Source organism: Halichoeres trimaculatus, unplaced genomic scaffold, assembly GCF_033239565.1.
Source record: "Halichoeres trimaculatus isolate MK-OKI-2021-1 unplaced genomic scaffold, fHalTri1.1 fHalTri1_scaffold_1, whole genome shotgun sequence".
Lineage (NCBI taxonomy): Eukaryota > Metazoa > Chordata > Actinopteri > Labriformes > Labridae > Halichoeres > Halichoeres trimaculatus.
In genome coordinates this window covers 30502116-30523189 of record NW_027437179.1, presented here as the reverse complement: position 1 = coordinate 30523189, position 21074 = coordinate 30502116, and the positions used below count along the sequence as shown (strand labels likewise).

General features: G+C 41.2%; 2 protein-coding genes and 1 long non-coding RNA gene across 4 annotated transcripts; 2 read left to right on the top strand and 1 right to left on the bottom strand.

Annotated features, from left to right (window-relative positions):
- Window positions 1–1477: 1477 nt before the first annotated feature.
- Window positions 1478–16179, bottom strand: LOC141795469 (uncharacterized). The gene is made up of 3 exons (XR_012598606.1): window positions 15928–16179; window positions 15714–15794; window positions 1478–1636 (listed from the first exon to the last, which is right to left on the bottom strand). It is a non-coding gene; the product is annotated as an uncharacterized LOC141795469 (long non-coding RNA).
- On the top strand, window positions 3385–6271 carry sp7 (Sp7 transcription factor). Its single transcript, XM_074676312.1, has 2 exons — window positions 3385–3405; window positions 4925–6271. Exons 1-2 carry the CDS (start codon window positions 3385–3387, stop codon window positions 6269–6271), a joined length of 1368 nt encoding a protein of 455 aa, XP_074532413.1.
- Window positions 15588–20430, top strand: tarbp2 (TAR (HIV) RNA binding protein 2). Of its 2 annotated transcripts, none has more exons than XM_074676351.1 (7): window positions 15588–15664; window positions 17049–17375; window positions 17539–17608; window positions 17767–17884; window positions 18243–18370; window positions 18541–18736; window positions 19165–20430. In XM_074676351.1, the coding sequence occupies exons 2-7, from the start codon at window positions 17059–17061 to the stop codon at window positions 19320–19322; spliced, it is 987 nt and encodes a 328-aa protein (XP_074532452.1). In that variant the 5' UTR covers window positions 15588–15664; window positions 17049–17058; the 3' UTR covers window positions 19323–20430. The 2 variants fall into 2 exon arrangements, with proteins under 2 accessions (XP_074532452.1, XP_074532444.1); XM_074676343.1 differs by lacking the exon at window positions 15588–15664 and adding an exon at window positions 16223–16467.
- Window positions 20431–21074: the final 644 nt, after the last annotated feature.

The following is a 21074-nucleotide window of genomic DNA, read 5'->3' as shown; positions in this document are numbered from 1 at the left end:
GGGCAGTATACACAATTTAGCACTCGTTATTTGGGAACTTAGTAGATCAGGCCCCTAGTGTCTGATTTATGAAACCCTATTGACAGACGCTGATGTGTTGGCTTCATGCTACTGTTGGCTAATTTCTCCCCTCAGAAAAATCACAATGCCTTGGGTAGGCTTCGACTTGTGGACATGAATCCCATTAAGAATATTTGTCTAGATACTGACAGAATGTTACCAGTTCTGGTTTTGCCTTCATTAGCCAATGTCTATCTGTGTTTTCAGCTGCTACGCCTCAACCATGATGCTGCAATTGGTGTTGTTATCCTCGTATAAGGGAGATGATATTTGATTCAAACAGTGATTGAATGAATAGCGTAAAAGGAATTTTGCTTGGTTTCTACTTTTTTTAAAAATGTACATTTTTGAATCTTGTGTACCCCCAGGGGTACACACACCCCCATTCGAGAACCACTAGTGTAGAATGCAGTTTAACTCTTGGGGTAGCCATTCTAAGCAAAAATACAGAACAATAGTCACTGCTAACTTCACCCCAACGTTCCAAATAGCTCCTCACACCCCTGTGTAGACATGAGGAGACAGAGATCTGTTTAACGATTGTGCATAGTTGCTGTACATTGGTTAGATATGGATATGATCAATGCTTTTATTCCAGTTTTACCTTGCAAAGTTGGTTTCTTAACCTTTTAAAGAAAAAAGTTGTAGATTTTTCTCCCTGAACTTCATAGCATTGCCCAAGTCTGGTGCACAATATGAAAATTTTGGCTGATACCTATATCCGATATGAATATTGCTGTTATGGCCAATAGCCAATATTTAGTGAAATGATGTGTTGAGGTAGTTCAGAGAGAAAGAGTGGCGCGATCGTAAGAAAAGACGACCATGGAGAGGATCAAAGGATGGAGCGCCCGAGATGAACGCAATCAAAAAAAGTACATTCTATCTGTCTTTTGGATCAAAAACAGGAAGAGAGACATAAAAGAAGAAGGTCCACTCTTTTCAGGTAGTTTTGGTGTTTACATAGTCATAGAAAACAATATTATTTGGGTCTTGAAAGATTGTTCAAGATGCTGTGAAAATGGCGCCTTTCTCCAGTTCCCCAGTTCTAAATCCCACAGTGCAACACGTTTTACCGACAACTAGCATTTGTGCTTTCTCACTTTCTTTTGACTGTTTTTATGTTATTGTAAAACACTATTTGATGGTTATATCACACTATGACCATGAGCTGCTGAAGACAATTGAAAAATATGTTTTTTAAACAAAACTATTCAGTTTTATTATTAAGCTATTTTTTGAGTATTCAAAAATGAGAACTCGTCCCTGCTAAGTTCAACACTTGATGCAGAAAAAACTTCAGGAGAAGTGAAATTAATGATTTTAAAAACTACTCAGAAAACAGAAACAATCAAACAAAGCAGGTACAGGATAGAAAGATGGGTAGACGGATAGATGGATCGGTGGATGTGTCGGTGTGTAAACTGCTGCAGTCTTTGTTCCTCTCCTCACACTCGCTCTGAAATAAGAAAATAAAGCGATGAAGGTCAGTCGGGGAGCAGACTGCCAAATATAGCCGCTGTGTTCATGTGAGGGCCAGACTCTCCAGAACGACAAGCCCAGCTCTGACCATGCCCTGTAATTGAGGAGAAAATAAGGACAGAAATTATATGTTTATTTTTGACAACAATTTTAATCTTCTGTGCTCTCCTTCAGAAAACGAGACGCCCACAAAAAGACGCTGAGAATCCGTCTTACTCAAGACTGAACGTTGAGTTATTTGCTCTTTTTCGACCAAAATCTGAAATTCTTTAAAGGTTTCCCCTGTTCTTGTTAACATGTAAGTCTCAGAGTATTTAATAGACTCAGTTCTAGTGTATCTAAGTTTCTCAACCTGAGGAGGTTAAAGTATATTATGTATGATTTCTTCACACTTTACTTTTCTATCTCTTATTGTAATTCTATCTCATAGAAATAGAAAAATAACATTGCATTACTTTCCTTTATGTCCTGAATCTAACACTAATGTTACTTTCTTTAGATAAAAACTGTAAAATCTATCCTTGAGGCTTCATTTTCCATGCCTCTTAAATACATTTATACCTGTCTCTCGGATACATATCAGTATTTGAAATCTTTTTTTTTTTTTTTAAGAAATGTCAAAATAAATGATGAAACTGTTTAAAAACTGGAGATAAGGATTTGTGCAGTCCCTTACTCTCAACAGACAAAAACAATTGTCAAGAGTTTTCTGAAAACCAAAGTTGTCACCATGAAGCTGCCGTGTGCTTAAGTCAAATGTGGGACAACCTTTGGTATCTGTAAAACAGCAAAATGAGGACATTAAAGGTTTCATATTCTCTTCTCAAAGGGTTTTTCTTTATCATTCACTCAAATAATAAGTAATGACAAGATAATTTGGAGGATTTTAAAACACAACATTGGAACATTCTTGGACAAGAGTTCCTGCTTTAACTTTTCTTACTGTCATCCTGTCCTTCCTCATTTCTCCCTTTTACTACCAAACAGTTTTCATGAGGGAACAATCTTGCAAGCCTTTCCATCCTCACAAATTTGCTGTTTGCCTTCATTTTATTTGATGTGATAATCTCCTCTTTATTTTATTTAATGACCCCAGCGTTTTCTCCGTCCCTTGTCTCTGCAGCTCAGGCTCTTTAACCATCACGTTTAATGTCTGCAAGGCAGTTAACTGCGTTTAAGAATATTGGAAACAGAGAGAAGGCTGAAACCAGAATAATAAAATCTCAGATGGAAACCACAGACTCGCTCAGCTTAATTTTTGTGATTTATGTGTCGCGGGCCGAGGCTACATGTTCTTTTGTTATTTTTCCTCTCTCACAGGAAACGGGGGAGGCTTTAGTCGGTTTTTCACTTCTTATTTACACTTCTCCTACAGTAAGGCGTCAAAGAGCATGAAAACAATTTACAGCATGATCCATGTGGAGAAATCCAGCGAGATAATTCTCTCTGCGATGATGTTAGCTGTAATCTTTTCCCTCAGACTCCACTGGACTAATCCCAGTGGAAAAAATAATGCCAGTGAAACTGAAATAATGTCCACATGGTGATTGATGAGTAACCCATTCATGCGTTTAACTTGAAAAATGATTCGACACTCTCTGTTTGGGGAGGTGGGATGTCCTTTTTCCATCCACCAATCTCTGTCCATGCTCCTCCATCTCTTGGTTTTTATTGCCTCTTAGCAAGTCTTCAAAGAGCCCAGAGCCTGTAATTAGGGGGCGGGCTCCCCGTGCCTCAAAACACTTCCCCGCGTTAGAGCCCAACTTCTCCCAAACTGTCCCGGGACTCAGAGCTGCGCTTCTCCCACTCCCCACAGTTTCCTTAGGATTTTGTTTCTCAGGGATGGCTGCATCTATTCTGGAGGTAGGGAATGTAATTGTAAGTATCTTTCTTTATTTCCTTTTCCCTCTTTTTTGTAAACAGCTGAATTTTTATGGTGTGAGTGCTGACTTTAAAGTGAAGTCATGCAGCTTTAAAAGAAGTAGAAGTCAGGAGCTCTAGTCAAGGTCTGAAGACTTATAAACAACATGACTGCGTATAAAGTAACTATTGTGGGAATCTTGTGCATTACAAAAGTTAGATCTCTTGGCTTGAATGTTGGATTTAAAGCTACATAAAACTGAGCTGAAACTGGCGACTTTACAACTTAACTCTGTTTCCTTAAAGACTCGGATTTACATTTCCTCCAGAGCTTCATCTTTATGCAGGAACGAATGTCATTTTTCTTAATGATAGCTATCAAAAACAGTTTTTCACTTTATGGAGTGAGAGCTCAAGAGGCCAAGGAGGAGTAATAATTCTGCAATGAAACATTATTAACCTTAAAACAAAGCTGACCCCTGGAGGCTCTCTGTTAGAGGAGGAGATAACCACTAATCACCTCTGAATGGAGTCAGTGTGAAAGGAAAGTCCTAAAGTATTTATAATATTCTGCCAAGTTTTTACGTCTACTTTTTCAAAATGAAGGATTAACAGAGATGTTGTCTGACTGAATCAAAAAATACAACTCAAAAAGACTTCCAATGTAGGATCAGAACAATAGTGTTTAAATGAAGCGTGTCATTTTCAGTACAATTAACTCACAAATACAGATGATAGAAATGGTTTACAGTTCAACAGAGAGGTATCAGGAATACAGCTGTGATTTTTCTCAAGTTAAATCCACGTGTACACTCAGTGGTGGTGATAAAATGATCTCCGTTAAGTTGCGCTGTGGTGTCGATTTCCTCCAACATGGAAAAGAGGATTATAATAATATATATTTAATTCTGCACAGCTTTTTTAGTTTGGTGGAATTATGAATAAAAAGTTTTATTTTCTGACAGGCTGATTCATTTTGAGATTTAAATGTCATAAAACAGTTAAGTATTCACTGAGATGATGACAAGACACAGTGGATTGTAAATCTGTTAAAAATTCAAAAAGAACAATAGAGAGACAGCTAAAGGGAACATCAACCATTAGCTTTTCTGTTTCTCCAAATGCCAGCCTGTCCGCTGGACTAAAAACGACTGCTTCATGGTTTAAGTCCATTATAGAACACCTATACATGTCAGCACATCATGTATATTTCTGTACTCTGAAGAAAGAACTTTAAAGTTTACATAAATGCTAGATTTAGAATTTGACAGTGGTTTAAGTGAAACAAAAAGTCAGGGAAATCCTCTCTTGCTGAGCGGAGCAGAACCTTAAAGTAAACATTTCGCTGGCTGAAATTGGCCTGACCACTTTGAAAACGTAGAGAGCAGGAAAAGCCGGCGGTGGCACTCACACAGAAGTTTTTTATTAGAGTTGACACTGACAGAAGCAGCAGCAGCAGCAGTGAGAAGCCATTTCCTGTAGACAGACAGTCTCATTTTCTCCCCTGTCTCCTCCTCCCCAGGAAGACGCACGCTATGGCTCCAGTCCTCTGGCTATGTTAACTGCTACCTGTAACAAGTTTGGCAGCACAAGCCCCGTCAGGGATTCGGCTACACCCGGTAAGACCGGCAGCACAACTCCAGTTAAGAAGCCCTACAACATGACCTCTGACCTTCAGACAGCTAAGAACGGGCGGACCGCAGACGGCAGTGGCCTGGCGGACTCCTACACTGGCTCCTTCACCACAGCTGGAGGAGGAGGCGGCGGGCTGCTTACCCCAACTGGAAGCCCCCCTCCTTCAGCCGGAGGCTACACTACAGAGTATAACCCTTTCTCCCACTCCTTCCAGACCTCTGTCTCCCAGGACCCGTCTCTTTTAGTGTCCAAGGCCCACGCTACAGCCGACTGCCTCACCAGCGTCTACACCTCGCTGGACATGACGCACCCATACGGCTCCTGGTATAAAGCCGGTATTCACCCCGGTATCACCGCAGCTCCTGCCAATGCATCGTCCTCCTGGTGGGATGTTCACCCCAACTCCAACTGGCTGTCAGCAACCCAGTCCCAAACGGATGGAGGTCTTCAGGCCTCCCTGCAGCCTGTAGCGCCCCAGGCCTCCCTGAGTCCCCAGCTGCCCAGCTACAGCACCGACTTTACACCACTAAACCCAGCTCCATACCCCTCTGTAGGGCTGGGCTCCTCCTCACACCTCCTCCAGCCCTCGCAGCACATGCTGCCCCAGGACATGTACAAGCCTAAGCCTGTGCCAAGTGCAGGCCTCATTGAGAGTCCCATGGGCCTTAAACCTGCGAGAGGATCAGGAGGGTACAGTGGAGGAGGTGCGCCCACAAGATCCTCATGTGACTGCCCCAACTGCCAGGAGCTGGAGCGGCTGGGGGCCTCGGCTGCCTCCCTGAGAAAGAAGCCAGTCCACAGCTGCCACATCCCAGGCTGTGGGAAAGTCTACAACAAGGCCTCTCACCTCAAAGCCCACCTGCGCTGGCACACCGGCGAGCGGCCCTTTGTTTGCAACTGGCTGTTCTGCGGGAAACGCTTCACCCGCTCAGACGAACTGGAGAGGCACGTTCGCACCCACACACGGGAGAAGAAGTTCACCTGTCTGCTGTGCAACAAGCGTTTCACACGCAGCGACCACCTGTCCAAGCACCAGAAGACACACGCGGATTCTGCAATGCAGGGGAAAGCTGTGTCCGTGGAGGGGGAGGCAGATCCTCGCAGTGAAGAGAACACGGAGCTGAACACCAGCGCTGTCCAAACCAATCCTGTCGCTGACCAAATCACCAACGGAGACGAGAAGACTGGCACCTCTAATGGAGTGGAGAACAGCAGTGGACTGTTGGAGATCTGACTTCATTAAGTTTACTTGTTGAGACGTGATGGGCTTGTTATTTTCAGTCACAAATCCACCTTTGAGACAGTATTTTGTTTCAAGACACTCAAAGGATTTCTTACCTTGTTTGAAAAGACTTGATATAATAAATGAGTGAGCATGTTGCAGGTAGCAATCACATCATTTTCTTGGGACCACACACACATACACATACACACACACGTCCACAAAAGCCTGCAAATTCACCAAAGCACAAACGTACACAGACATACAACTTGCCATAGCTGGGGTGTGCATGCAAATAAATATGCACAATCACATGATCAGACATAACCATGAACAAATGTGCCATCATACATAATGCATCCATGCATGCAGGCAAACACACACACATGCACGCACAGAAGTATGCCTGCACGCATACATTCAAGTAAACACACTCATGCACACATTCATGCTACACACATTTTCTGCCTTTCAAATGAGACAAACCACTGGGGAAATTTAATCTGCAAAAGCAGAAGGAAAAGAGCTCCGAAGCCACAGAAGGAAAGTAGGTTTAAAAGGAGACTTATGGTTGGGATGATGGAGTTGATGGAGCATTGCATGCCTCGAGAAAAATCTGATTTACAGCTGTACTTTGATACTTATTCATTATTCTGAAGACAATCAACGGACAGTCTTACTCAGTGCCTCTTGTTTCCAAAGACTTTCTGATGTAAAAGATTTTACGTTCTCACTTTTGTTTGCTGTTTGCTTCTTACAATGTCTAATTTAATTTCATATTTACATAAATAATCTAATTTATGTCTTAAATTATACACGTGGAAGATTATCTTGCATCCTGCAGGAAAAATAATGTCTGGAAAAATAAAATGCAAGATGGTTGAAACCGGCCAAAAAAGAAAATAAAATGCTTAAATTAAGATTTTTTTTCTTATTTATTAGTTCTAATGTGGAGTTCTGGGGTTTTGTTTTTAAAGTTTTATTTAAGGATCTTGAAGTTAAATGTGCTTGTAAACTATTTCTATATAATCTCGTCATTGTAAAGACTTCTACACCTGGAAGGTTAAGGGTTGATAAGTGCTCTCCTTATTTGTACATATGATCTGTTCACAACTCATAGATGCTGTTAGGTGTTATTTTTCTACTTTTTATGTATGTTTCTGTATTTGTGGAACTTTGCATACTGATAAAGATCTCTTTGATGCTTATTTAGAAGAACCAGACACAGAGGAACTGAATTTTGTCGCTTATGGTAGACTTTCTCTACCGTGTTTTATGACATATTGTGAAATGAGTGTATAAGATACTGTACATAATGATAAAACCTCTTAAAGGTAAATGTGTTGTAAAATTTATGGTGTTAAAATAATGACAATTCTGGTGCTTTAAGAGTAAAAAAAGTATAAAAAGCATCCTCTTCCTTTGCGTTGCTTTGTTTTAAGTGAAAAGCTCACCCCTCCCCTTTTTAATCACTGTCGTTCTTTTCATATCTTACCATATTTCCACCTCACCGTGGCCAACCAAATACTTTCATTATCTTTTGCAGCACAAACAAAGCCGGCCACTGAAGTGAGGTCTTAACTCCGCACAATGACCCCCTTTGAGAGAGCCACTGTAGTTACACTCAAGACAATTACTCCGCTCTCCAGCTCGAGAAGGGTAATTACTGTGAGCGATGCTCCAGCAGAGTCAGTGGAGAGGAGGAGGAGAGGGGATTAGGACAGGGGAGCTGCGGTTTTATTGTTTATTGAGGGAGGCGGTCAAACAAAAGGAGGCCAATTAAGGCGGGATGCAGGTCGACAGACGTGATGTGGAGATACCGATGAAGAACCCTGCTGTGTTTTACTGTCTGTTAAAATGCTCCAATTTTAGACTAAGCTGCTGCTTTATGTGACATGTTTTGTGCTTGCATTCAAGAGTTAAAGTCACGGCAAGTTGCACGTGTGTGTCTTACAGGTCAGTCAGGGTTTGCTGCAGACTAATAAAAATACTTGAGGTGGGTGGACTCTGCATTAAAACGGAGATAGCCTCAGGGAAGACTAGAGGAAGCCTAGGAGGGATGTGGGTCTGCATCACTTGTTAAAAATTGGTTGAAAGGTGATGGATAAAACGCTGTGTGCACATACAACTAGTACAGACAAATGTACAAAACCCCTGAGCTCCAAAAAAACAAGACAACCCTGGGTAACACTTAAAGAAAAACAGGGAGGATTTTCATTTCTTAATTAAAAATCTGTATGTCTTGAACCCACCTGAAGCTCCTGCTTCTCCTGTTGTAACATTTACACTTCCCAGGCTGCATGGTTCCAATTTAAGGCTTCTAATGAGCTGTAGTTGAGGTCAATTTATATAAAACGTCCCAGGGCTGACTCTGTCATCAGGGACCGACATGTTTATGGTGGTCTGAAGTGGGCGCACGGTCGAGTCCACAACATAAAAGGCAAACAGGGGGGAACAGGGTATGGGTAGGGTGTGTCAGGAGGCTGGGAGGGGGGGTTAAGAAGATGGTCAGTGGCTTTTAAAACCTCTGCCACTACTGCTTATTTTCTGCGCTTTTTTAAGCGCCAGTGGTGGGACTGCGACTTTATTTTTACTTCTTTTATTTTGAAGGCCAGGAAACATTAAGTGTCGCTTCAAATAAGGTCGTAAAGAAGGGAAAATATACATGCAGTGACACACAGGGGCAGAGGAAGAAGGTGGACAAATTGGTTCCACATGGTTTACCCACTCCAGCCCCTGTACTCCATTTACAGAGCCAGGCTTGTTAGAGGATCATAAAGACACCTGTTGAAGCCATCACTGCCTGTTTCAAACTAAGCTAACACAAAGAAACAATTTCTAAACAGTCATTCAAGCAGTGTTTGGTTTAGTAATAAGGCTTGATGAGTTACATAAACTTCTGCTTAATGAATTTCTCCTGGGACTTTGAGCTCTCTGAGAGGAAAGCTCATCGTGATGTGCTCAACAGAATGCTAATGAATCTCCTCTTCCTGTTATTATCTGCTCCTAACTGAATAGGCAAGTAAAACAATGGCCTGTGCTCTGACGTAGCCACAGGCAGGGGATAGTTTGTGGGGTTTGTGGGATGAATAAAGCGGGACAAAAGCACAGGTGTCTGCAGGTGTGACTGTGGAAGAGCGGGGAGGAGGGGACAGGGGAAAGAATGTCAGCACGGCCAGAGGCTCAGCAGGCCAGGCTGTAAGTAAAAACAAGATAAGGCTTTTTAGCAAATAGGGAAAGGTAAACTGACCTGAGTGAACCATAACGTGACCTGAAGAGCAGAGGAGGTCAGGGTGCATAAAAAAGGGCACACAGAGGAAAAAAATAACAGATAAGAGAGGTCAAAAGGTGATTTTACAGATATCTGTTGTGTCTCTGCTTATCATTCTCAGCCATCACTTACAGAGTGGAAACAGCAGCATGTTACAAAAGTGTGGATATAGATGAAAGGATCTGAGATGTAAGGGATTTTTTGTATTTATGCTGTAAACTCAGCACAAAACATGCCTCAGCTGATGCAACATCTCTGCATCTTGCAGCAGCACTTCACATCATCCCTCCCCGGTGATGAAGGTTAAACCACCTGCTCACTTTTCAGAAAATAAAAAATGATCCTCCTGCATCATCACACTTAAAGTCCTTCTTCCACCCCTCACTGTACCATACCGAAGCTTGTCTCCTCGCCTTGAAGTGTCCTTAAAGTTTAAAGCTGGCTGATGCACCAACTGTAGCACTAAATGAGGCCATTTTGTTTATAGGGGCTGTGGGAGGCTTGTGGGTGACTCTGCGCCCCTTTAAAAAGATAATACGCTTCCCATTTAATGGCCTCCGGATGACAAATTGCTTCCAGGGGAAAATTAAGTTAAGAAAATCGCATGTGTGACATGTAAAGACACGTCCACTCTGCTTAAGATGTTCTGCACCCATAATTCAATTAAACACAGCAGTAGGTGCTGCTTGGATTATTTTGAATCCTTTTACTTAAGACGTGAATAAAGTGTTTTCACAGACTTTTTCTACAAGTTTTAACCATCATACAAGTTTATGACATGTAATTATCAAAACAAAAGCAAAATTGAAGGAATATTAGGTCAGTTAAGGAGATTTGTAGTAAGAGCATTAACAGAAATTGACAAGAGGAACAACTCTCTGTCTAACAGAAATGGTTGGAAAAACAATTATAACTTAATACTCTTACAAATATCTACCGAGCCCATAAATTGTTCTTTCCTTTTAAAAATGCTTACTATCTTGATGAAATTCTGACTGACATACAGCCCCAAACCATTTGTGTTTGCTTTTTTTTTAGAACTTAAAGCCACTAAATACTTCCGTGGAACGTTTCAAGTGAAGGGATTTGAGAGAGACGAGAGAGGAGAGGTGGAGGATATGTAAAAAAAACAAAATCCTCTGGAGGAGAGAAGTAGAGAAAACACAATCAGAGACCTGCCACTAAAAAAAAAAAAAAAGGACAGCGGTAAGTGAGAAAAGAGGAGGCTGCCAAATAGCAAATGAATCTGGATGTGGATCAACTGGAGAGGGAGAAGAAGTGGAGTGAGAGTTAAAATGCAGGGAGGGAGAGAACTGAGTGACTTGGGTTGGAAGCGGCAGCAGCGAGCCAGGGTTGGCAGGGTTTTTGGTGGAGGAGTGTGGTGGTTCAGAAGTCCTCCAGCGCGAGGCGCCAGTGTGTCCGGCGGGGGCCCTGACCATGAGCTGCCTCACCCCCCCAGAGCCACGGCCACAAAACCCCTCTCCCCCCTTCACCACCAGCACCGCCACCCATCCAACCCAAAACCCACTGGCAGGCAGCGCTCCACTGAAACTGCTGCTGCTGCTGCATGTTTATTTAATATTCTGGAGAAATTGAAATATCTTTGTGGGTTAACGCACATACATACACAATCACATATCACTCACCCGCACACACACACACATAATCACACACATACAGTACATTCACACACACTACCGCCACAATATATAAATAAATAAAATAGAGTAATAACGTTCTCTTGATCTGTGGCCAAGAATAGAGTTGGAGAAAATCTTTTTCAAATGGTGTTTTCAGAAGCGTAGAGGGAGGAGCGTGAATGTCTGACACTGCATGTAGCCTGAGCAGGCTGCATGTCTCAGACTGACTCCCACAGAAGAGAGAGAGCATAACCAAAGAGGATGACAAACAAGAAATAGTTCCCATGTGACAGACTGTGGAAAATAAAAAGGAAAATTATTTAAATTTGCTGGTTTATTGAGATGTTGCTGACCTCATACGTGGGTTACATTTGAGTTGTTCCGAAACCAACAGTGGTATCAAAAACCCCTGAGTATAAATGTCTAAACTTGGTATTCAATAACACTAATTCAGTACTTTAATTAATCTGGCCCCAGAATATTAACTGCTTCCATTGTCTTGCTTTGAATTGTTGTTCCAATACCATCGGTGATACTAGCCTCTGTTGCAGCCTGAAACGCAGTATCTGGTATGAGAATGGCAAAAATAAATACTTTTTTTTTTTTTAAGTTAATTAGCCCATCCAAAAATTTTTGATTTCCTGGAAATGAGCATGTGGCATTGATGAACATTAGCAATACAGTGCAAGCAAAGAGTGAGATCAGTCAAAACCATAGACAGTATAATATATAGATACAGAATCTGTGACATCACCCATCTGTTTCTGATACAGAGTTTTGAAGCAAATTGTCAGCAGAAGCCATATTGGAAATGAGGTGAGCTCTGAGCCTCCTCACTAACAGTGACAGGGTGCCCGCCCATCAGTCAGGTGACCTGTTCTTCTGACTGGGTAAACTAGTGATCTTCTAAACTGCAGATTAAAAATCAAGCCCTGTAATGAGTGCGCTGGAATAAAAAATGGGCTATTCAGACCCAAGCTGTTTCTGAAAGAGGCATGTTTATTAATGCTATAAAAGTTTTTTCTTTTGGCTCCGTGTGTATGTTCTTTCTGGTCTTTCTGCAGCCAGCCTCAAAGGGAACCTCGGAGAACTGAAGTTTTTAGCATTGGCACTGGCTTTATTTCTCGTAGCTAGAGCTTGCCGCTTGATATCAAGACTGGTATTTGTGTGCAGCACAGGCGCCATCTGCTGGGCAAAGTGTGGCTTGCTCCTCATGTTGTGTTTGATTTGTAATAACATACAATATGAAAGGTATGTTTTTCTTTGTGAAAGAGCTATTAATCCATGTCGTACATTGGAAGAATCTCTTATATAATTCCAGAGGTCATGCCCGATAATACAAATTAACGCTTTACTTGCTATTTCATAGCCACAAAAAGTAACTTGTGCGCACAAGATAAAAGTATCACTTCTGTAAGACTTTAGGGGCGCTCCAGAAAAACAAAAAAAAAATTCAGCATATCACTTGCCACTACTGGTGTTTTAGGATAGCAAGACAAGAGTAGGGCATTACTAACTAAGGCCCAAACTATAGACTGTATATAACATGGACGTAGTCTCGCCGACGTCACCCGTCTGTTTCTGAAACAGAAAATGAAGCACATTGGCTATAGCGGCCATATTGGTAGTGGCAAGGGCTTCGCCTACAGCCACGTGACCCTCAGCTGTGCCTCTTATTGGGGGAGCTCATGGTCTTAATATCCTCTGAATGGCCGCGTTAGAAAAAAATTCACCCCCCCTTACAGTGGGAGCCGGTAGTAAAATTAGCGACTCAGACAGGAGACGTTTTTTGAACCAGGCTGTAAATAGGTTAATTTCTGCCTTGACAATGGCTTCTTTTTTTTGGCTTGGTGTGTATGTGACTTCCGCTACTTCCGGAGCCACCCTCAAGCCAACACACGAGAAACAGCAGATTTTAGCACTTCCGCATTGTCTCATATTCTCAGACCGGAGGTTGCCGCTTGGCCAAAACGTTATTCAAAGCTAGCCAGCTAGCTAAGTGTTAGCTAAGTGTTAGCTATGAGGGTTTTCCACTCTTAGTTTAAACACTACATTTTGTCTAGTCAAGAACAAATGTCATAAAATTCAGATGTTTATTGCTTAAGTTTCAGTTTCATTGCTTTTTGATGGAAAACAAAGGCAGGAAGTTAGAAATCTGTACTCCCATTTGCCTAACTTGTGTTTAGGTGGTTAGTGTGGTTGTTGGTGTAGTATAAAGCTGTTCATTGGAAGTAATAAGTTATTTCTTAATTATACAAGGAGCAGAGGGGAACTCTGGGTAATACTCAAGTCTAGGTATGGAGTAGGGAATTGTATCGGGACATCTCTGATTTCTTTAGAAAAAAGTACACGTTGAGCATTTTAGCAGCAGAGTGTGTGGTCTGTGAATCAGAACATGTATATGAGGTGTTTGTGAAGTGTTAAATGAACAAATGTGGATGCCAGCCTTTTTCCTTTCTGTGATTCTAGTGTGTGTTCATGCATGGGTGCACACATCCATAATGAGACTCGATCATTACAAAGCGATTCCTTCAGACAGAAATCCCTTAAACAGTCTCGGTTTTGGGCTTCATGCGATCCCCCCCTTCTGTCTCCTCTCTCCCCAACAGCCACCAACCGCTGCTGCTGCCAAAAATAACACGGGAGCGCCACTCGAACCCGCGCCTCACCACAGCACAGCCCAGCCGCAAGAGAGGGATCAAAACACACACAAAAAAGGAAACACATCATATTGTGGAAAGGAGGAGGGGAAAAAGAGTATTCATACGGCCCCGTGCTTGAAGATATCTACTGATGATTTTGGCAACCGAGGAACCACACACACTAATACACTGAGCCAAGACAGGGGAAAGGAAAGTACATGTGTGTCTATGTGTGCATGCATTTTTGGAAGTAATGAAACTGCTCAGATAGTTTTAACTTGTGATCTCATTTGGTCTCTGATTTAACCATAAGCTCAATAAAAAACACTGAGATAATCACGTTATTGGTCAATAAATTAGGACTTGAGATGACAAAAACAGGCCTTTAAAAAACAAAGCAAATAAAAAGTGAAAGTATGTTTAATGGGGAGAGAGATGCACTCAGGGAGCAGATAAATCATGATGCTCTGGTTTCATGCCTGGGAGGTCAAATAGGAGACAGCGTCACTCATTGTCTCTGCCAGTTCATTCTGTGTTGTACTTGGCTGAGCGTGCTTATCCACACTGACACACTGATGCTCGTGAATGAAGCCGTCAGGGACCAAGCTCTATTTTGTACAGTGGCCAGAAAGGGTTTACGAGCAAAACCGTCGAGGGATTAATTGTTGAGCCACAGAAATAAAGGAAATGATGGAGAGGTGGAAAATGGCCTGAAATGTTTTATGGAAGCGCTGCTGCATTAGTTTGGGAGGAACTTGTGGGTCCAGAGGATTTTGAGGGTCTGCATGAGCAAAGGGATCCAAACTTAACCAAGAAACTTCAACAAAATTGGAGCTGTCAGCTTGTAGTAATATAATCTTGCACTGCTATCACTTTTGGCTTGCTTAGATTATAAATTAGTGCAACATTTTCTATCCCAGACCACATGATGCAACTAATGTTTGACAACAATAAAATCTAAGTTATCTGCTAGATGAAAGTCCTTTGCTCATGTTTTTTATTTATTCACAGAAGTGTAACTATAAAGAAGTAGCCCACATATTTAACAGTCTTAAAAAAGTCACTTCTCTTTTTAAGGGTGGCTTAAGGTTGATAAAAGATCATTTTCCTTAGTTTATTTTTTTTTATCAAGTTATAAGAGCTGTTTACTTCGTTTTAACAACACATTTTTTATTAATTTTGTGCACCTTATTGCCTGATTTATTCAAATGAAGTGCTGAAATATCTGTTTTGATTTTTTTTGTGTGTGTGCAATGCGCCCAGTACCTTTTTTATTTTTTTATTTTTTGAAGGGTGGTGTTATAATTGTAATGCTGTCACTAAGTATGGAAGTTTCTCTTTGAACAATTCTTGAATGCTAATCAAACACTGAATCTGAGCCTGAGCACTTGTTTTTTCTCCAAACAGAAAATAAATCCTCAGTTCAATTCTACATGTACCTTTTCACATCAAAATAAGGAAAATTGAAACATTGGGGAACAAAAAAATAAAAAAGCTATTTTTACAATACATTATGGGAAAAATGTAAGACAAAACATACTCCACGTTCATATAATCTATATTTCCAGAAGAAATATTTGCATTTTTTACACGAGCAAAATGTAAAGAGAGTAAAAAATGTTTACACGTGAAGTATGAAGGGATATGAAAAGTATGATTTGTCTTCCAAGACCCCACTGGACCTAACAACTGCCCCAAAAGGCATCCTTCTCATACAGGCATTTAGTGACTGACTGACGCCCCCTCCTGGTTCCTTTAAGTTATGACGACGTATTGCAAAGAAATTGAACTTTACCAAAAAAGTTCATATCGCCACGGTACGGGGCTCTCAAACAGGATGACATTTCAACAGGTAAAGTTGGTCCATGCAGTAAAAAACTTACACGAAGAAGATAACTTACATTTCCTAATGCTATTTTCTCCTCTGCAGTTTTCTGGGGATTGGGCAGCTTCAGGTTGAAGACTTCATCGGGGTTCGCTTGCTGTAGAAATATAAAATATACCGTGACATAAAACGGTTCAAAAACAGACGATGCGTCTATACTATTTCTTTAAAAAAAAAATTACAGGTTTTCATTTCAGGACTGCATTAGCGTGAAACAGTCGCATTTTTACCTTGATGGCTAGATTCGAGTACTTCATTTCTTTCCTCGCGTGTTGCTCAGCTTTTTAATTTTGCAGTTTATGAGAACAGTGGTATTTTTACTTTCTCCGCAATGAAAACCAATCACCTCAGGCCTGTTTCACTGACAACGATTGATTTTTCACATTCACCTGCTCGGTTAATGAGGTGGATGAAACTAGAAAACGTTAACTTGACCTGCATCGGTGTTTACCGGTAACCAAAACGAACAAACCCAAAGCACCGCAGACCAATCAGAATTCAAATTTCAGGGGGTTCTTATTACGTCAGATCTGTGTAACCAAAAAAGCACTCCGCTGTTTCCTGTCGGAGCTGAAAGGGGGCTTCGTCTGTTATTCTTTCAAAAATAGTTGCCTCATCATCCAGTCGGAACAATACCGGCAAATGAGAGGAAGTGTTTGTTTTAGTGGGGGGATTAACCATCCGAAACCGATCGGCTCTGTCTGCGTGATATAGGGAATGAACGACGAGACAGCATCGGACAGCTGGAAGAGAATCTCCGGGTGCTCCAGGTGAATCTTCACTCGAGCTAAGCTAACTGAGCGCGGCAGCACTCTGGTCCACTGTTATTCATCTAACCTAAACACAACACAACCCTCTTTTTGTCTTTACATGTGTTACTGTTGCCTGGCTGGGTAATGTACGTTGGTGGCCAAAATTATTATCACACTTGATAAATTTAAGAGGTTTAAGTTGCTTTTGTTGTGATGGTCATTAAAAACATTCATAATATGAATGAAACATCTAAAAGACATTATGCTTTTCAAACCACAGATTGGACATTACAAGGATTTTAAGGTCATCTTACTCACAAAAAGGAACATTGAAAATGATGGTCTGACTCTCTTGAGTCCATAAAGAGGGGAAATAAATGATCATTGAAACTTAGAGGATTTCTTTTACATATTTAAGCTGGATAGATACTACCAGGTGACATCCAAAATTTAAGAAATATGGGAAAAAAAGTAAAACTTCAACCACTCAATCATGCAGAGATCTGTAGATTATTCTAATGTACCATATAGGTTTTATAGATACATATAAGAGCAGCTGATGAACGATTTCCTGATGCTATACTTTTCTGGTTTATCAGTATTGAGCAAATGCTGGCTGTGAATCCCGGAAAGACGCCCATCAGTCTGCTGCAGGAGTATGGAACGCGGATAGGCAAGACCCCAGTGTATGACCTGCTGAAGGCTGAGGGACAGGCCCACCAGCCCAACTTCACATTCCGCGTCTCCGTCGGAGAGATCAGCTGCACCGGCCAAGGGCCCAGCAAGAAGGCAGCCAAGCACAAAGCAGCCGAGGCTGCTCTGAAGATGCTCAAAGGAGGCCCAGGAGGTCCTGCTGGAGTTAGTGTTGGTGTTGGTGTTGGTGTTGACGGGTTTATGGGGGTCGATGTGTCTACTGATGGAGATGGGTTAGTTATCTTTTAATTTCTCCATTTGATACAAAGCTGATTTAAACCACATACCATCTCAGTATGCTTTGTACTTCAGTGGCATGTTAAAGCACTGGACGAGTGTGATGGTAGTTTGATTACTTTCTCCTTTGTTTTTTGTTTTGTCGGGTCCTCCGTACAGCTCCCAGTCAGAAATGAAGACCTCAGGAAGTTCTCAGCAGTCTGAATGTAACCCTGTTGGGGCTCTGCAGGTGAATGGGAAGAGTTGCTTACTTCTGCTCGAGTGTTGCTACGATACACTGTTACTGTTAACTACGTATTGACTAGTTATATGCCAGAAAAACATCATGGTTCCTACTCACATGCATTATCCCTTCAATAAAACTGGTTTTATGTACCTTTCTGCCAGGAGTTGGTGGTGCAGAAAGGATGGCGTCTGCCAGAGTACACTGTCACACAGGAGTCTGGTCCTGCGCATCGCAAAGAGTTCACTATGACCTGCAGAGTCGAGAGATTTGTGGAAATAGGTAAAATTTGTAATGTTTGATTCTTGAAAATTGTGGTTTGTGGATTTACAGATTTTGCATTTGGCATAGGTCACTATGTCATTTTATAAGATTTCAACTTTCTTGATAAAACATATGATCAATACCTGAAAATTTAAGCTATTATGCTACTAATAGGACTAATGAAAAACAGCTCGTACTACAAATTTCTTGTCTCACATCACACTGGCTAAGCTCAGAGTTGCTTCTTCTTGGCAGAAGTTTAAGAATCTGATTTGCCTTATTATCTGATTATAAGTAAATTACTGTGAATGCGCTCAGCTTGTTATCTACCAGTGGTAACTTGTGAAACATTTCTCAACCCCCTGTTTCTTTCCAGGAAGTGGAACCTCCAAGAAGCTTGCCAAGAGAAACGCAGCAGCAAAGATGTTATCACGAATACATGACGTCCCGGTCGACCTGAGAACAAGCAACGATGCTGACACAGAAGAAGACACGTTCAACATGGTGAGAAACTCATACAGAACCCCGCCTGTGCAGTTCCCAAAGATTAAGCCTGACTATATCTTTGATTTTGGTGGTTCAGTGTCATTCAATAGTGTTTTGCACCATGTTTCATATAGACAGTGTCTGTAGTGTGTCTAATGTCTTCTGAATTTTCTTCATCTCACACACAGCACATGGGGAACAGAGCAGAGTCGGGTAAAAACAAAGGCTTTAGCTGCACGTGGGACTCTCTACGAAACTCAGCCGGAGAGAAGATCCTGCAGCTCCGCAGTCATCCTCTGGGCATGCCCTCTGACTCCAACTTCTGCTCCCTTCTGAGCGACCTGTCTGCCGAGCAACGCTTTGACGTCAGCTACCTGGATCTAGGTGGGTCTAAAATAAATCACACTCTGTAGGGGTTCAGGGGTTTTGTTTTGTGTCAGATATTCTTACTGCTTTAACATCTGGTTGATACCACCCAACATAACTTTCAGAGACCTTTAGAGCATGCTGGGTACTTTTCATTGATAGCAGCTAACCACAAAACAAATGCGTGATTGCTTTTACTGTAATCAGATGTGGAGGAAGTGGCATGCAGCTGCATGATGCCCCAGTTTTGTCACAGCAACTCACACACAAACAGAGATGAAGCTGATAAAGTAATGCAAAGCAGATTATGATGTTTCCTGGATAACAGTCCACTACCAGGATACACCGTGGTGTTTTTTTAAACGCTGAAGCAGCAGGAGTGGTTAAGAAAATAAGAGTAAAAACTCCCTGATACTTTTTAACACTCTGTTCTGTTTTTTTTTCAGAGGAGCGCAGTCTAAGTGGCCTGTGCCAGTGTCTAGTTGAGCTTTCGACGCAGCCAATCACCGTGTGCCATGGCTTCGCTCCAAGCATAGACGCTGCTCGGGCCAACGCGGCCCACAATGCACTGCAGTACCTCAAAATCATGGCTGGAGGAAAGTGATGCTATCTCCTTCCTTAAAGACTGAAGCTTGCCTCCAAATTTTCACTTTGGACGAAGGAGACACTTTTATGATGAATTTCAATAACAGGAATTACCTCAAATTTGGAAATCAAGACTTTTTCCTGACCCAGATGAGCCCCTTGGAGCCATTTTCTTTTTTTACGGTTGCCAATGAAGATTTAGTAGCCCCAAACTCAAGAAAACTCAATTATCTTTGAAGATTTTTTTTCTGTCTGCCCAAAGTTTACATGCGACATTCTTCTCCCTAGAATCATAAATTTCAAGAACCTCATCTAGACGAACTGCTCTTGCATTGAATCCCTAAGGAATTGCTAAAAAATGTGATGTTACAAAAAATTCCAAAAAGTAAAGGTTGTAGAAATTGGACTACGGAATTTGCGACTTACTGATGCTTCGTCTAATCCCTGTTTGGATGGATAAACAAGAGACTAAATTTGAAGCTATGCACCAAACTGTGGAGAGAAAAAGACTCTGCTGCATCTTTACCTGAGGAGAATCATTTCCCCCTGGATGTGAAATGAAAACGAGGATTTATTGTATTCCAATTGGGACCCTGAAAATTTGAACTGTTTATCTCCAAGATGTTCCATGGTTTGTCTGAGGACTCAAACTTTTGTGACTCTTCCCTCTTACTTGAAATCTTGGCTCTTATTGGCTGTAAATTCATGTATTGTTCTTTTTTGGAGAAAATTAATTGAATGAGGTTTAAAATTTGGGAGAAATGGATCAGTGGACTTTGAGGGGAACTCATTAAGTGAATGTGTAGCTTGGCCCTTTTCATGAAGTCCGTTTGGAAATCTTTCATTTTCTAAACTTTCTTTTCATATTTAGAAACACTTAGGTGGGATGAAGTTAGAGTCTTATTTTTGATTGAGTGGGTAGTTAAAATAATCTGCAACATAATAAATACATTATATGTCTAAGTTCTGATCCCATTTGCCCCTGATTTATGGAAGTTACGTGATGTTATGTTGTTCCACAGTTAGATCATTTGCCATAGTCTTAAATTTCTTGGCTTTAATTACTCAGTCACTAAGAAGAAAGCTCCATAAATCCTGTTGTATAACACAAATCGATCTATCCCTCCTAACACATTTTTTCTCATTATATTCTTCAAACTAAACCCACTACTGTTGATATCATGGTACATTTTCTCTTGTCTCTGAAATTGATCATTGATAACAGTGGTTCCCCAGGTTGTAAATCTACCTCTTCTGTCTTGTTAAAGATTCATCAGTGGGTCATCAGCCCTGCCCTCATCTGATAGAACTGTATAAAATATTTTAACAGTTTGCACTACTTGAAACAATAACGTCCTTTGCACACTGCCAGCTGACCGTGTTCCAGTACATCTCCCAGTCCCTCTGCTGTCTCCTGGTACAGCACAGTGTCATGTTTCATGTAGCCTTGTTCTATGAAAATGTCAATTTTCACTTTTTCATCTGGTTACTCAAAAAAATGGAACTAACCCCTGGTTTTAAGAGAAATTAAGGTGCTAAATTGAGTACATTTGATGACGATGTCTTTCTTGTGGTGGTAGAAAATGTCTCCCAGTTTGGGTAAATAAATAAATAAAGTAAAATTTGAAACTGAATATGCACTTACATGTGTTTATTTTCCTGCCAAAAACCCATTAAATGGCATTTCTAATATAAGTACTTACAGTAATTCAGGTAGACTTTTAACATATTTAATATATTATCATATACAAAACATTTAATCATCATGAGT

Coding starts and splice junctions, on each gene's coding strand:
- sp7 (XM_074676312.1), top strand. CDS start 3,385: ATGGCTGCATCTATTCTGGAG. Junction 3,406..4,924: donor TGGCTGCATCTATTCTGGAG/GTAGGGAATGTA, acceptor CCTCCTCCCCAG/GAAGACGCACGCTATGGCTC.
- tarbp2 (XM_074676343.1), top strand. CDS start 16,415: ATGAACGACGAGACAGCATCGGACAGCTGGAAGAGAATCTCCGGGTGC. Junction 16,468..17,048: donor AGAATCTCCGGGTGCTCCAG/GTGAATCTTCAC, acceptor CTGGTTTATCAG/TATTGAGCAAATGCTGGCTG. Junction 18,737..19,164: donor CGTCAGCTACCTGGATCTAG/GTGGGTCTAAAA, acceptor TTTTTTTTTCAG/AGGAGCGCAGTCTAAGTGGC.